Here is a 16,001-nt window from a genome sequence, read left to right on the forward strand (position 1 = left end):
GTACATAGGAGCAGTATTATAGTAGTTATATTCCTGTACATAGGGGGCAGTATTATAGTAGTTATATTCTTGTACATAGGAGCAGTATTATAGTAGTTATATTCTTGTACATAGGAGCAGTATTATAGTAGTTATATTCTTGTACATAGGAGCCGTATTATAGTAGTTATATTCTTGTACATAGGGGGCAGTATTATAGTAGTTATATTCTTGTACATAGGGGGCAGTATTATAGTAGTTATATTCTTGTACAAAGGAGCAGTATTATAGTAGTTATATTCTTGTACATAGGGGGCAGTATTATAGTAGTTATATTCTTGTACATAGGGGGCAGTATTATAGTAGTTATATTCTTGTATATAGGAGCAGTATTATAGTAGTTATATTCTTGTACATAGGAGCAGTATTATAGTAGTTATATTCTTGTACATAGGGGGCAGTATTATAGTAGTATATTGTTGTATATAGGGGCAGTTGTAGTTTCCTGTGATCTGTCAGGTGTTGTGCTGGTTATTTTGGTGTCACTGTAGGTTTTTCGGTGGTCTGCCCTCGGTGTGTTCAGGGTCTCTGTCTGTCCAGTACATATAGTGCTGCTCTGTTGCACATTACTGAGCAGGATGTTGCTGCTTGCAGTCGGTGATTACTTCTGATGACTCCATGTATCACACGTTGCTGCCTTTATTCTCTCACGCTCCAGTAAGGAGGATCCTGATGCCAGTGAGACTTTGTGGCCACTACTCCAGCACTACAACCCCCTCCCTCCCCGGGCCCTGCCCCCTCTCCCCTCTTCTGCTTGCGTCATTGCCCCCAGCGTGGTGACGTCGCAGACGGGGAGGGAGCTGTCCACAGAACATAGTGCTGAAACTGCTGCAGCAGGAACTGCCAGCACCGTGCCCAATGCAAAGCCCTGCACCCTGCTCCCCACACACCGGTGCACTGCTGCCCCAGCCTCCTCCAGGAACACCAACAACCCCAGCCATCCAGGAGCACGCTCCCATCTTCCTATTGTGGAGACACAGGACTGAGTCCTTCTACAAGAATTCTTCCTCTTCAATCCCAGGGAGGTAGCAACAGCAGCGGAGCCAACAGCAAATTACACATCATCATCATCATCATCAGCAGCAGCAGCAGCAGCATCGTGATCTGGAGCAGCACAAGTGACAGGAGGCTGGCACCCTGGGCATTGCATTCAGGGACTGCTCTGGACATGGTTGTCTGCCATGCCAGCACAAGACAGCACAACCAGCAGGGATGATCCAGAGCTGTATGGGGGCATCTTGTTCCCTGGCATCGAGGTGGGGTAGAGACGTGGTCTATGCAGTATGACTGTTACTCCCCTTTGTTTTTGGGGGTCCTGGTGAGCTTGCTGCTGTGATGAATGGATGAGGCAGATTTAGACATTAGGTTTTCTTCCCTTTCTTGGAATTCTGGGAAGTTTCAGGCTCTTTTTATGGGGGCGCAGTCAGATCGTGTCCTCCAGTCTTGAAGATGTTAAGCAATTTACCCCTAAATTGTTGTAAAGCAAAATTCCGAACAATTTAAGAAAACTTCTTGATTCCTTGTTTGAATTTAATGTGAAAGTTGTTGAAGTTGCTTTTGATAATTGATGATTTTTATTTTTACTGTGCACTTTTTACTATTCTCCATGGGATTCGCCTTCCAGTTAGGAAGTGAAGACCCTTTTTTTTGCATTCGCCCCCATTGTTTAAGGTGTTATTTTTTTTACCAATGCCCCCTCTTTGCCACTGCTGATTTACCCTTTCTATATGCTGGGAGTTTTACAATAGTTTTTTAGGAAGGGGACCTTAGTTTATACAGTGAGCACACTTCTGGCCTCACACCTGGGTCTGGCACTTTTCCCTTTTATAACTTGGAGTGTAAAGCCTGCACATGTTCTTGAGAACCGTCCTGCTTTTATGGTGCTGTGGATTATTGGGTCCAAGACAAATGTTGCGCCATCAGGGTCCCCTCAAGTGCCGATGCCGCATGCTTTTCAATGACTTGAAGGTCTTATTACTCCGGCGCCCTCCGCAGACGCCTAGTTTGCCCATGAACAGCTCAGAATGTGAGGTGGGCGCCGGAGGGGGCTTGGCGGCCAACAATAATACATTGACAGCACTGGGGCGAGCCTGGAGGGTTCCAGCTGGTGGGACGACTACTCCAGAGGAGGATTGGTGTTATCCAGCTACGGCTCCTGGACTCCAGCACCAACCCATGTCCATGGTCAGTAGCAACTCTTCAGATGAGTTCTGCAAAGGAAAAGCTGAGGATAGGTTTTCTCTTGGCAGTCTGGATAGTGGGATGAGGACCCCTCTCTGCAGAATTTGCTTCCAAGGACCTGAACAGGTAAGCTGGACTGTGCGGACAACGCAATACAATATCTGATTTGTAGCCCTAAAAACCCAACTTGTGGCCGGTATTATGGCCCCAAAATGTGGCATTAAGAGGAAGAAAGGAGACGGTGTAATGAGCTAAAGCTGTGTCAGCTCCATTGGCATTGTAATGGTGGCCATCAGCCTCTGTTCCTTAACACCTTGATAACCATGATTTGGGTTTATTTTGATGGAGAGGACATTTTTATCACCTGCAATGATTTATTAGTTTGCATCGTTTTGGAGTTTGTCTCAACGTGTAGAAAGTTTTGGTCCCTTTGGACTATTAAAAGAACTGGCACCAAGGTGGTAGAGAACGTTTGGATGTTCTCTTATTTTGCAGTGTTGCCTTATGTGGCAGTAAGGCACAGGGTCCGGCTGGGGACCACCACTTTGGACTAAGCCTATTTACCCTCCATTGGAATGGACTTGATTGCCCCTGTAGTAGTTGCCCTGTACAATGGGCACTGAGTCCCAGTTGTTTCCTCCACCTTCCCCATGGGCAGCATACACCTGCTTAGGACTCCCAGTCTCGCCAGTCTGGCCATGGAAAAGGCTCATTCCACCATTTTTTTTTTTCTTAGAAGAGTATCTGTGCCCTCTGTTCCTGTAATGGAGGACTGGAATAAGAATTATGCCCCCTATTTGTAAACTAAAATGTTTCCATTCACTGACACATTACAGTGTGAGAGATTGAAATGCAAAGTATATGGGAACATTGCATGATGTCAAAATATGATTAATATTGGGCAAAATACTTTTTTATATCTACAGTTTGTCTGATAATCGTGCACCTATTATAATTTGTTTCCCTTCAGTCTATTTTTCAATAACTCGACTTTTTGTTAGTGAAATAAGTCATTCTTGTGTCGGAATAAATGAAATGACGCCGTCCTGCTCACACAGCTGCTGGGTTTATTATCATGTATCAATATTGGCAAAAACTTTCAGCGTGGAGTTCACATTTTCCACAAAAAAAATGCTTAAAAAAAAGATTCAGAATAAGGACTCATTCACACTTCAGTGTTTTTGCATCAGTATTTGGCAAAACTAGCAGCCTGACCACCACCAGCATGATCAGGCAAATGGCAGCAAAGCACCCGACTTTGTGGGCCGAACCCCAGGGTCCAGGAACAGTGTCTGCGGGTGGCACCATTGCTTCTTCCGCTGTTGTGCGTGCAAGCCAATCCCCTGTCCATGGTGCATGCGAAGATGCCTCCTGCCCTGCACCTGTCGTTGCACACTCTCAAGTAGCAGCATCAGGAAGCACGTCCATGTCCTTGTCCCAGCGCAGCGTTCAGTTGTCCATACCCCAGTCCTTGGAACGCAAGAGCAAATACGCAGCCAACACCCCACAGGCCACACTACTAAATTCCCACATTTCACGACTGCTTGCGCTCGAAATGTTGTGTTTTAGGCTCGTGGAGACGGAAGCATTCCGCAACCTGATGGCGGCGGCCGTCCCTCGGTACACTGTCCCCAGCCGCCACTATTTCTCCCGGTGTGCCGTCCCCGCATTACAAAAGCACGTGTCCCAAAACATTAGCCGTGCCCTCAACAACGCAGTTACCGGGAAAGACCACCTAACCACGGACACGTTCAGTATTGGATGTGATTGCATGTAGACTCCTGACCACGTTTATAGACGCTGGTGAACTGTGCGGGTTTTTTTTCTCACTTTTGGGCTGTTTTCACATGTAACATGAATGCTGCATATTTTTTGTTGTTGTTTTTTTATTTGCAGGTGTCTGCACAAAACGTCCACCATAGCAATCTCCTCTGATTATTGTCTTTTTGCTGTGTTTTTCCTTCTCTTTGAATCATTTTTGGTACAGATTGGAAGCAGCATTGTTAATGCATTTTTTTTTACGTACAGAAAAGGTTTAATTTCGCACTTAGAGACACTACTGCATTTTTTTACATGTAGTGTTTCAGGTCTCCCAATAGAAACTTGTTCAGACTTGCTTATTCTGTTCTGGTCAGTTTTTTTTTTGTCTTTGTAGTGTATTATTGGAGGTGGTGACTAGTCCTCCCATCAGCTTAAGTCCACGGCCCCACTATCAGTATTCGGTCAGTATTCTTTCTCAGGAGTGGGTAATAAATGCAGAATTGGTGACTTGTTTCTATTCTACCTTTTCTCTGATTGTTCCTCACCTGGTTTTGGCTTCCACTCCTGAGAAAAAATACTGACCGAATACTGACCAAATACTGATAGTGGGTCCGTGGCCTAAGGCAGTGGGTGCACAACTCCAGTCCAGCATGTTCTCAGGATTTCCTTAGCATTGCACAAAGTGTTGGAATCATCACCTGTGCAATAGTAAGGAAATCCTGAGAACATGCACTGATGGTGGCGCTGGTGGCCCTTGAGGACTGGAGTTGTGCACCCCTGGCCTAAGGGCTTATGCAGACACCAAAGCCAATCAGTCCGAGCATGGACTGGCCACAACTCTCTCAGATATATATGAATCTGTCACGCTCGGATCATGCGACATGCGGCCAGTCTTTACATTATGATCCTTGCTCAGACTGAAATCCACGGACGTCTGCATGAGCCCTAAGGCTGTTATTAATTAATGCTGGATCCTACCTGCCCCTTATACTTGTAGCTTTTAGCTTGGGAGAGACATCTCTGATAAATGTTGGGTTTAGGGTCCCGTTAGAGAGAGGTCGCCTTGTTGTGGCTGGTGGGCTCTCATGAATTGGCCAGTTTGTGCACTAAGTACCTTCATTATATAAGTATATTCCACAGAGCAGTAATTAGGTGTATTTTTCATATATTCCATGTTTGCATACATCTTGGCGCTTACAGAGGCGGCTGTATTCTTTTGTTTGTGTATTATGCAGCTTGCACCTGTTCACACTTGCTTTATTCTTTATTGTTGGTCAGTTTTGTTTTGCCATAGAAGCCTATAGAGAAAAAAATGCACCAAATTCGCAGAGTTCTGCAGCGTCTTTAAACGCACAGTGGTCAGGAGTTTTCATTAAATCACATCCTCTTTGCTTGGAGAGTTAAACGCAGCAGATTTTACATTAAAAAAATGCATCATTTCCTCTACGTGGGAACGTAACCATAGGCTTCTATGGGAAGCCCGGAAAAAATGCACGCAAAAAACGCAGTTGAACTTTAGTGCAGAATCCCAGTATGTCTACACTAAAAGCATAAACAAATGTAAAAAATTCTGCATGAAATCCATATATTGGAATATGTTCACACTTAGCATTTTTGATGTGTTCTGTTTTTTTTTGCATGAAAAACACATCTGATGACCAGAAAATATTCTTGTAATTTACGCCGTTTTTGGTGCATTGTTTTTGTACTGGATGGTTTTTTTTATGTCTTTTTTTTATCTCAATGGGAAAAACTGCAGTAAAGATACTGAAAGTATTGACATGCTGTATGTTGTGTTCTTTAAAAAATGCTCCACGGGGCAAAAAGGCAAGAAAAAAAATGAACTGTGAATAAGATTTAAGAGATCTCATTGGTTTTGTTATTACTGTAAAGCGTTGCGTTTTTTCTGCATGAAAAGCTCATCTAAAGTGCTATGTGTGAACAAGCCCTTAAGAAAACGTATTCAAAAAGCAGTAATCAGGGCATATGGCTTCTTGTGGTGCATGTCCTGCGTAGGACATGAGCGCGGAGTCACAGAGGATGTGATCTGTCGGGGAGTGATATCACGTGTTGGGGAGTGATATCACGTGTTGGGGAGTGATATCACATGTCGGGGAGTGATAGCACATGTCGGGGAGTTATACTGCATGTCGGGGAGTAATATAGCATGGTGGGGAGTGATATCACATGTCGGGGAGTGATATCACATGTCGGGGAGTGATATCGCATGTCGGGGAGTGATATCGCATGTCGGGGAGTGATACTGCATGTCGGGGAGTGATATAGCATGGTGGGGAGTAACACCACACACGCGGGGAGTAACACCACACGCGCGGGGAGTAACACCACACGCGCGGGGAGTAACACCACACGCGCGGGGAGTGACACCACACGCGCGGGGAGCAACACCACACGTCGGGGAGCGACACCACACGTCGGGGAGCAATACCACACGTCGGGGAGCAATACCACATGTCAGAGAGTGACACCACACGTCGGAGAGCGATACCACACGTCAGGGAGCGACACCACACGTGGGAGAGCGACACCACACGTGGGAGAGCGACACCACACGTCGGAGAGCGACACCACACGTCGGAGAGCGACACCACACGTCGGGGAGCGACACCACACGTCGGGGAGCGACACAACACGTCGGAGAGCGACACCACACGTCGGAGAGCGACACCACACGTCGAGGAGCGACACCACACGGGGAGCGACACCACACGGGGAGCGACACCACACGTCGGGGAGCGACACCACACGTCGGGGTGTGACACCACATGCTCGGGGAGCGACACCACACGTCAGGGAGCGACGCCACATGTCAGAGAGCGACACCACACGTCGAGGAGTGACACCACACGTCGGGGAGCGACACCACATGTCGGGGAGCGACACCACACGTCGGGGTGTGACACCACATGCTCGGGGAGCGACACCACACGTCGGGGTGTGACACCACACGCTCAGGGAGTGATATCACACGTCAGGCGCGCGCTCGCTCGCAGGCAGTGAGTGCACGCACACATTTTCTGTAAGGACATTTTTGGCAAGGAGCAGAGCTGTCGTTGCGTCCCTCCCTGGTCCAGCCGCTTCCATCGCTCAGAATCATCTTTATTGGACTGTGATCTTGTTCCAAAATGTTTGAGAAGAGGCTTAACGATCCCAATTTCCCCAAGCTAACTGGTTTTATCAACCTCTTACCCTTAAAGGGGTCTTTCGGTTTTCTATAAAAAGAATCATATTCATTTTTTTAGGGATTTTCCTGATCTCTGCTTGCTGTCAGTAAAAGAGAATATTCTTGCTCAGTAAATACAAGGGCTTGTCCAGAATTAAAAAGGCATGGTGGTCTTTTAGTAAGTACGCTATTTCTATCCACAGGATGTGTGAGATATAGTAACGCGGCCCCATTAGTTGGGCTCCAGTACCAGACGCATCCCGTGGACACGCGTGGTGCTGTTATTAGAAGAGAACAGACGTGTTTTTCTAATCCTGGACAATCCCTATAAAGGGTTTATTGCCAAACACCCAAGTTATACACTATAAGATAGGGGATAACTTTTTGATCGGTGGAAGTCCTAGTGGTCGCACCCCCGGGATCACTAAGTTACCATATCCTATGGATCGGAGGAGCACATGCTCGGCCTCTGCTCCATTCGTTGTCTATTAGGGCGCAGTCAGACGGCCATATAACACGGACGACAATCGCATCGCAATGCTCTGACTGGCCGGCGGCCCTCCTGACCCGAGTGTGGCAGCCAGCATGTATTCCAGCTGTCACGCTCAGGTCATGAGAGCAGCCGGCCAGTCTGTGCACTGCAATGCGATCGTCCATCTTATATGGCCGTCTGACTGCGCCCTTAGACTGTCAGAAATAGTCTAGCACTGAACTCCGCTTTCTCAGTCAGTCCCATAGACAATGAGTGGAGCCGAAGCCAAACGTGTGCTCCTCTGACACATTCAAGACCGGACACTACTGAGCCTCATCCTCCAGTTTGCCGAGGGTCCAACAGCTGGAGTATAGGCCCTATGGATAGAGAGTAATTTACCATTTGGGAATAACCCTTTAAGCCTTGATCATCTTGTGATACATTGTAACAAGGCTTCGATCTATGCGAATAGAACTAGGTCAAGACAGTTTCCATTCACTGATTCCTGCTGAAATATTTAAGATTCTTTGTTTAATGACTTTCACCCCCAAATCTGATAGTGGACTGATTTATACCTGTAGACCCTTATGTAATTCATCCTTGATGTGTCCCCTTTAAATCATTGAAATATCACTAATAAATGGTCGAAATGCCCCATAAGCTAAGATGGGCTTGAGGGTCTTTAGTGCTTTTTTCTGACCACCTCTTCATCTTGATTCTTGACTCCTTTTTAATTTGATAATGGGGTCACATAAACCGTAGCATGACACAATGCCATCTTCTAGTATTGGATCCCTCCAAGCATCTGGTGTAGGCACAGTTGGTTTTAGTGGATATTAGGGAACTATTAACTAGGAAATTAGGTTTCTAGAGTTGCACAAAAGGACTGTCAGGACCCAGGTCAGCACTGTATGGCAGCTGGATCAGAGCCATGTGAACCTCCTTCATGCCAGAATCCTGGCACCTCTTATGACTACTAGACCCCCAGGACGTCAGGACCACATTAAGATGTACATTGTGCCACGATTTCATGACGTCACGTGGGCTACTAATCAGTACAGGTGCCCAGGACTGTAGGAGGGGGTCTGCAGGGCTTTAGTCCACCTGCCATGGAGTGATGATCCAGCGCTGGAGCAAGGTCCTGCCAACTCCTCTGCTCAACTCCATGAGGATGTAAGGACGGCTTCCCAAGGATTGGGCTAGAGAACTATGCCCGCAAATGATACAAACTGCATTAGTTGGCATTGTATGGTGGTATTTTTATGTAAACATTCAGTGTGTATGTATTGGAGGAATAAGGGTCTACTTAGCTTGTTTCCAATGGCCCCACTGTGACGCCAGCAAGACTATAGGGTGCTGTGACACCGGCAAGACTATAGGGTGCTGTGACACCAGCAAGCCTATAGGGCGCTGTGACACCGGCAAGACTATAGGGCGCTGTGGCACCGGCAAGACTATAGGGTGCTGTGACACCGGCAAGACTATAGGGTGCTGTGACACCGGCAAGACTATAGGGTGCTGTGACACGGGCTAGACTATAGGGTGCTGTGACACCTGCAAGACTATAGGGTGCTGTGACACCAGCAAGGCTATAGGGCGCTGTGACACCGACAAGACCATAGGGCGCTGTGACACCGGCAAGACTATAGAGTGCTGTGACACCGGCAAGACTATAGGGTGCTGTGACACCGGCTAGACTATAGGGTGCTGTGACACCGGCTAGACTATAGGGTGCTGTGACACCGGCAAGACTATAGGGTGCTGTAACACCAGCAAGACTATAGGGTGCTGTGACACCGGCAAGACTATAGGGCGCTGTGACACCGGCAAGACTATAGGGTGCTGTGACACGGGCTAGACTATAGGGTGCTGTGACACCTGCAAGACTATAGGGTGCTGTGACACCAGCAAGGCTATAGGGCGCTGTGACACCGGCAAGACTATAGGGCGCTGTGACACCGGCAAGACTATAGGGTGCTGTGACACCGGCAAGACTATAGGGTGCTGTGACACCGGCAAGACTATAGGGTGCTGTGACACGGGCTAGACTATAGGGTGTTGTGACACCGGCAAGACTATAGGGTGCTGTGACACAGGCAAGACTATAGGGTGCTGTGACACAGGCAAGACTATAGGGTGCTGTGACACTGGCAAGACTATAGGGCGCTTGTGACACCTGCAAGACTATAGGGTGCTGTGACACCGGCAAGACTATAGGGTGCTGTGACACGGGCTAGACTATAGGGTGTTGTGACACCGGCAAGACTATAGGGTGCTGTGACACAGGCAAGACTATAGGGTGCTGTGACACCGGCAAGACTATAGGGTGCTGTGACACAGGCAAGACTATAGGGTGCTGTGACACAGGCAAGGCTATAGGGCGCTGTGACACCGGCAAGACTATAGGGCGCTGTGACACTGGCAAGACTATAGGGCGCTTGTGACACCGGCAAAACTATAGGGTGTTGTGACACCGGCAAGACTATAGGGTGCTGTGACACGGGCTAGACTATAGGGTGTTGTGACACCGGCAAGACTATAGGGTGCTGTGACACAGGCAAGACTATAGGGTGCTGTGACACCAGCAAGACTATAGGGTGCTGTGACACCGGCAAGACTATAGGGTGCTGTGACACCGGCAAGACTATAGGGTGCTATGACACCGGCAAGACAATAGGGTGCTGTGACACAGGCAAGACTATAGGGTGCTGTGACACAGGCAAGACTATAGGGTGCTGTGACACCGGCAAGACTATAGGGTGCTGTGACACAGGCAAGACTATAGGGTGCTGTGACACCAGCAAGACTATAGGGTGCTGTGACACAGGCAAGACTATAGGGTGCTGTGACACCAGCAAGACTATAGGGTGCTGTGACGGTGCTTCCAGGTTGTCACCGCCGCCCCTATGGTCCGATCTTGAGTCCAGCACTTTCCACTCGCTCTTCCATAGTCACATCTCTCTGAACTACTTATAAACTCGGCTCCGAAGTGTCAGCTATAAACTGAACCAAATAAATAAGTGAAAACCTCTGCACGCCACAGGGATGAATATTTCATCACATGTAGATCTCCAGCAGCGGAGACTCTCGTCTCCATACAATTTAATGTTTTGGTTAATGCCCTCAATGCTGGAGAAGCTGGGAGTGGTACTGACTCCTGCGTAACTACAAGTCCCAGCATGGCCTGCTGACTATTGCTGCGGTTTTGTCAATTCCGCAGAATCTTAGTCGCCCTGAAGTAATGAAACTAAAAATAAAACAGCAACTAAGCAAGTAACGCCGGGTCTGTGATCCCGCCAGAAAACACAGCAATGGATAAAATGTACTCCTAACAGAACGCTAAAAAATCAAGAGTCTGCAATCCACCTTCTGTCTTATGCTCAGGATATTGCTCTGTTCTCCGCCATGCTTTACACTGCAGCGCTGCTTGTTCACTTTGGTTCAGAAGCTCGGCAGGGAATAATTGCATCGGAATTTGATATCTGTTCTAATGAAAACAGACTGATTGTAAGGAGACGAAAAAAAAGAGACGATAAACGTTAAATCAACCAAAGCCCAATAGTTGTTCAGATTTAGGAGAATTTCCAATTTAAAGATAAAATATCCAATGTAAAATCCTGATATTACACAAGCGATGAAACGTTCCTCCTGGTGCAGAATACTTTACTCTTGTGCTGATCTAGGGTCGCGTTGTTTCTTATTCTCTGTTCACATCTAAAGCTGTTCCTAACTCTGGAGGAGAAATATGTGAAATGATGAGAATGTTGGAGTTTCTCTTTAAGGCTCTGTTCCCACGTAGCAGATCAGCTGCAGTAGTTTCTGGGGTTGCGGATCAGTCTTATCCATCAGGAAGGGTTTCATTTGGCACAAGTCGTCTGGATTTCTACCGGCCCCATTGAGATGAATTGGGACGGTCACAGACGTTTCTGCAGTGAATCTGCTGTGTGTGAATATCATGCACTGTGTCTCTGCTTCCCTCCAGCCTCGTTGTGCCTTCCCGTGTCGCGCTCCGCCATGCCGATGATGCCCATTATACCTTACAGTCGTGTTGTAAATCACATACGTCTGGCACCGCGGCAGCTTGTAATAACAGTCGGAGATTGCAGAAATGATCAAAGCGTTATAATTATATCCAGACTTCCACAACCATTAAACGAGATGTATACAGTCTGTACGTATACATAGAGATCAGCACAGGCGTACCTGCTAACTAAAGGGACCCTCTGGGATCTGCAACTACAGCTCTCAGCATGCCCTCATGATCGGAGGCTGGTGGTTGTGTTCTGTCTCAGCTTGGCCAGAATTTTGCAGCATGAAACCTGTAACTTTAGGATCACAAAATAAAAGCCCCCTCCACAACTCGTATGTGGCATTTATATTGCTGCTGCCCTCTTACAGGGCAGTTGGCGCCTTCTACCCCCTCAGGCATTAGGTCTGCACCCATCCTTGTTACTCCACATAGGAACGACTTTAGCAAAACTCGTCTCATCTGGACTTGTGCACAACATGGACTGAATCTTTCTAATCTAATTTTGTTCGTCCTTCTTGATACTTTGTATTTCAATTCTTCACCGCTGTCAAAATCTTATCTTGCTATCAGTGAAAGAAACTAGCCGGAAACCCCAAATCCTGCAACAATGGATCTTTTCTTTTTTATTTTTTTGAGCCTGAGACTGTTCTCTCCACCCAAGTGCAATGAAAAATGTGACTGTGTTTTCAAAAAGTCGGAATTCATAAATCTGGCCTAAACCTTATTGGCATAGCTAACCATGCCCAGGTTACACCCAATATTGGCATAGCTAACCATGCCCAGGTTACACCCAATATTGGCATAGCTAACCATGCCCAGGTTACACCCAATATTGGCATAGCTAACCATGCCCAGGTTACACCCAATATTGGCATAGCTAACCATGCCCAGGTTACACCTAATATTGGCATAGCTAACCATGCCCAGGTTACACCCAATATTGGCATAGCTAACCATGCCCAGGTTACACCTAATATTGGCATAGCTAACCATGCCCAGGTTACACCTAATATTGGCATAGCTAACCATGCCCAGGTTACATCCAATATTGGGATAGCTAGCCATGCCCAGGTTACATCGAATATTGGCATATATAACCATGCCCAGGTTACACCCAATATTGGCGTAGCTAACCATGCCCAGGTTACATCCAATATTGGCATATATAACCATGCCCAGGTTACACCCAACTTCTAAAACTGGCGAGAGCTGTGTGAAATAGTAACAATTATTTTTTATTTTTTTCTTTGCTCAAAAATAGAGTGTGACAAAGTTTGTAACATTTTGACAACAAAATACTTAAACACTTGATAACTTCCTCCCTGACACATTGTAACAATCACTCCACTGTGTGAGAAGTAAAGAGGGGGATGCAGCTGCTGAGATACTAGCACTAGTAGCAAATGGATCAGTTTGTGAATTTGCAAATCTATTGGGAAGTCCTAGTAACGGACATTCTGGTCTAGTAATAGTAGAGCATCAATCAGAGGCAGCAGAGCTCCATGGTGGGTGGGAGCCACGTTACAGATTTTGCTCTAGACCCCCGGAGCTTTTACATTCTGCGGCTGTAATACTTTCCAGAATTAGAGCCATCATAATACTGTTGCGGAAAGTCCATGGGAATGTGAGTGTAATTGGTGACGGCGCCTCCCTCTGAGCTCTTCTGTTCTGCCAAAAGTCAAACTGCACCAGATAGAGAGAAAGCTTCTTATCTTGTGCCTGAAGAATGGATCTCATGAAACAAACACTTCGCTTTCACGTTTTCTTGAAATATTAAGAGCAGATCTCCAGCCGAAGACGAGATGTCGTCCGGGCCCCAGACTCTTCCTCTCAGCCAACATATTCTACATATTCTCCAGCCTACAGTTTCTGCCTGATGACTACTAGTGTCGGCCATATTACCTCCCCATGGAGCTGCTTTTCTGTCACCGGGACACTCGGCGACACCTCCCATTCCTCTCATAGCTCCTCCTGGCAGCCAGTCACCATGATAGAGCCCGTCACGCTCTATAGAGATAATTGAATCTCTCCTTGTAGAGAAGACGTCTCTAACCTGGAAAACTACAGCTCTCAGTAGGCTATCTGGGCATGGTGGGAGTTGTAGTTGTACAAAACCTGGAGAGCCACATATCAGAGAGCACAGTTGTAGAATGTGAGTAGAAATGTCCATCTTCTCCTCCAAGATATAAGACATGGGGGTTATTATATTCCTTACAGCCCTGGGGGTTGTTATACGTCTCCCTCAATTAGGGATTTTATCAATTTATTATCTACCCCAACTATACTATACCTCGGGGAAGACAACTCCTTTACAAAGTAGTCGCAATAAACCATTAAACAACCTAATGACGTGATGAAATGACACTGATAGGCTCATCAGGACCCCCTTATGATGTCCATGTGCCTTCATAAGTCATATGGTCACTGGTTGCCCCCTTAATGAACCACTGTATTGCAGTGGTCTCCATTGTGCCGGGCTGCCTCACCTATGTCCCAATACTGTATATAGAGAGCGGCGGAGCGTCATTGCGATGCACAGTGATGTTTTCAATGTTCCAGCGCAGCCTGTTGTGCATTAGGATGACTCACGCCGAACACCAGCAATTAAATAACCGAAGACGAGAAGCATTCAGAGGAGTCGTCCTGGAAAATATCACAATCCGCGCTCTGCTTTAGCGAATAAAAGGCTCTTAATTATTAAAGGAAATGTTGAAACATAATTAAATTATTAATAGTGTAATCGAAATACAAAGAGACACAGAGTGCAGTCCTCACCTGTCAACGTGGCACCTACTGGCGCCATAAATGTGTGTACCGCCGGTGATAGATCGGGGATATATAAAGTGTAAGCCACCGCTGATACATAGGGGATATATAAAGTGTATGCCACCACTGATACATAGGGGATATATAAAGTGTATGCCACCGCTGATACATAGGGGATATATAAAGTGTAGGCCACCACTGATACATAGGGGATATATAAAGTGTATGCCACCGCTGATACATAGGGGATATATAAAGTGTATGCCACCGCTGATACATAGGGGATATATAAAGTGTAAGCCACCGCTGATACATAGGGGATATATAAAGTGTATGCCACCGCTGATACATAGGGGATATATAAAGTGTATGCCACCGCTGATACATAGGGGATATATAAAGTGTAAGCCACCGCTGATACATAGGGGATATATAAAGTGTAGGCCACCGCTGATACATAGGGGATATATAAAGTGTAAGCCACCGCTGATACATAGGGGATATATAAAGTGTAAGCCACCGCTGATACATAGGGGATATATAAAGTGTAAGCCACCGCTGATACATAGGGGATATATAAAGTGTAAGCCACCACTGATACATAGGGGATATATAAAGTGTAAGCCACCGCTGATACATAGGGGATATATAAAGTGTATGCCACCGCTGATACATAGGGGATATATAAAGTGTAAGCCACCGCTGATACATAGGGGATATATAAAGTGTATGCCACCGCTGATACATAGGGGATATATAAAGTGTATGCCACCGCTGATACATAGGGGATATATAAAGTGTAAGCCACCGCTGATACATAGGGGATATATAAAGTGTATGCCACCGCTGATACATAGGGGATATATAAAGTGTAAGCCACCGCTGATACATAGGGGATATATAAAGTGTGATCCACCGCTTATACATAGGGGATATATAAAGTGTAAGCCACCGCTGATACATAGGGGATATACAAAGTGTAAGCCACCGCTGATACATAGGGGTTATATAAAGTGTAAGCCACCGCTGATACATAGGGGATATATAAAGTGTAAGCCACCGCTGATACATAGGGGATATATAAAGTGTAAGCCACCGCTGATACATAGGGGATATATAAAGTGTAAGCCACCGCTGATACATGGGGGATATATAAAGTGTAAGCCACCGCTGATACATAGGGGATATATAAAGTCTGATCCGACACTAATACTTAAGGGAATCGCCTGGTCAGCAATCCTCTATTGTATACCTCTCAGCTGACTGCTGCTTCTCATTGCAAATATTTTTTTTATTTAATTAATGCCTAAAATAAAGGGGCAAATTGTATAAATGGCAGATGAAGTGGAGAATCTGGCCACCAATAGATTCGATGCTCGTCCTATATATCCATGTATTGAAAGATCTTCTTAGAGGAGGTGTTGTCCCCCCGTTGAGTCAGTGATTTTGCAGGGTAGAGATGTGTTTTAGCGGCTGTAGGTGTCAGCATGACTCCTCATCAGATTCACATTTCAGGCACAAAATCCTTCATGACTTTGGACTTTCCATCAATGTCGCCAGACTTCCAG

The 16,001-nt window shown here is 46.3% G+C and overlaps 1 protein-coding gene across 1 annotated transcript in view; it reads left to right on the forward strand.

The window, feature by feature from the left end:
- Positions 1–806: 806 nt before the first annotated feature.
- MARCHF4 (membrane associated ring-CH-type finger 4) overlaps positions 807–16,001 on the forward strand; it is a 92,231-nt gene continuing 77,036 nt past the window's right edge. Inside the window, exon 1 of the mRNA XM_073647465.1 lies at positions 807–2,346. Within this exon, the coding sequence (XP_073503566.1) occupies positions 1,891–2,346 (456 nt within the window). The 5' untranslated portion in view covers positions 807–1,890. The remainder of the gene's footprint in view (positions 2,347–16,001) is intronic.

Source organism: Phyllobates terribilis, unplaced genomic scaffold (assembly GCF_046119375.1).
Source record: "Phyllobates terribilis strain yellow unplaced genomic scaffold, ASM4611937v1 Scaffold_9__5_contigs__length_417890890, whole genome shotgun sequence".
Classification (NCBI taxonomy): Eukaryota; Metazoa; Chordata; class Amphibia; order Anura; family Dendrobatidae; genus Phyllobates; species Phyllobates terribilis.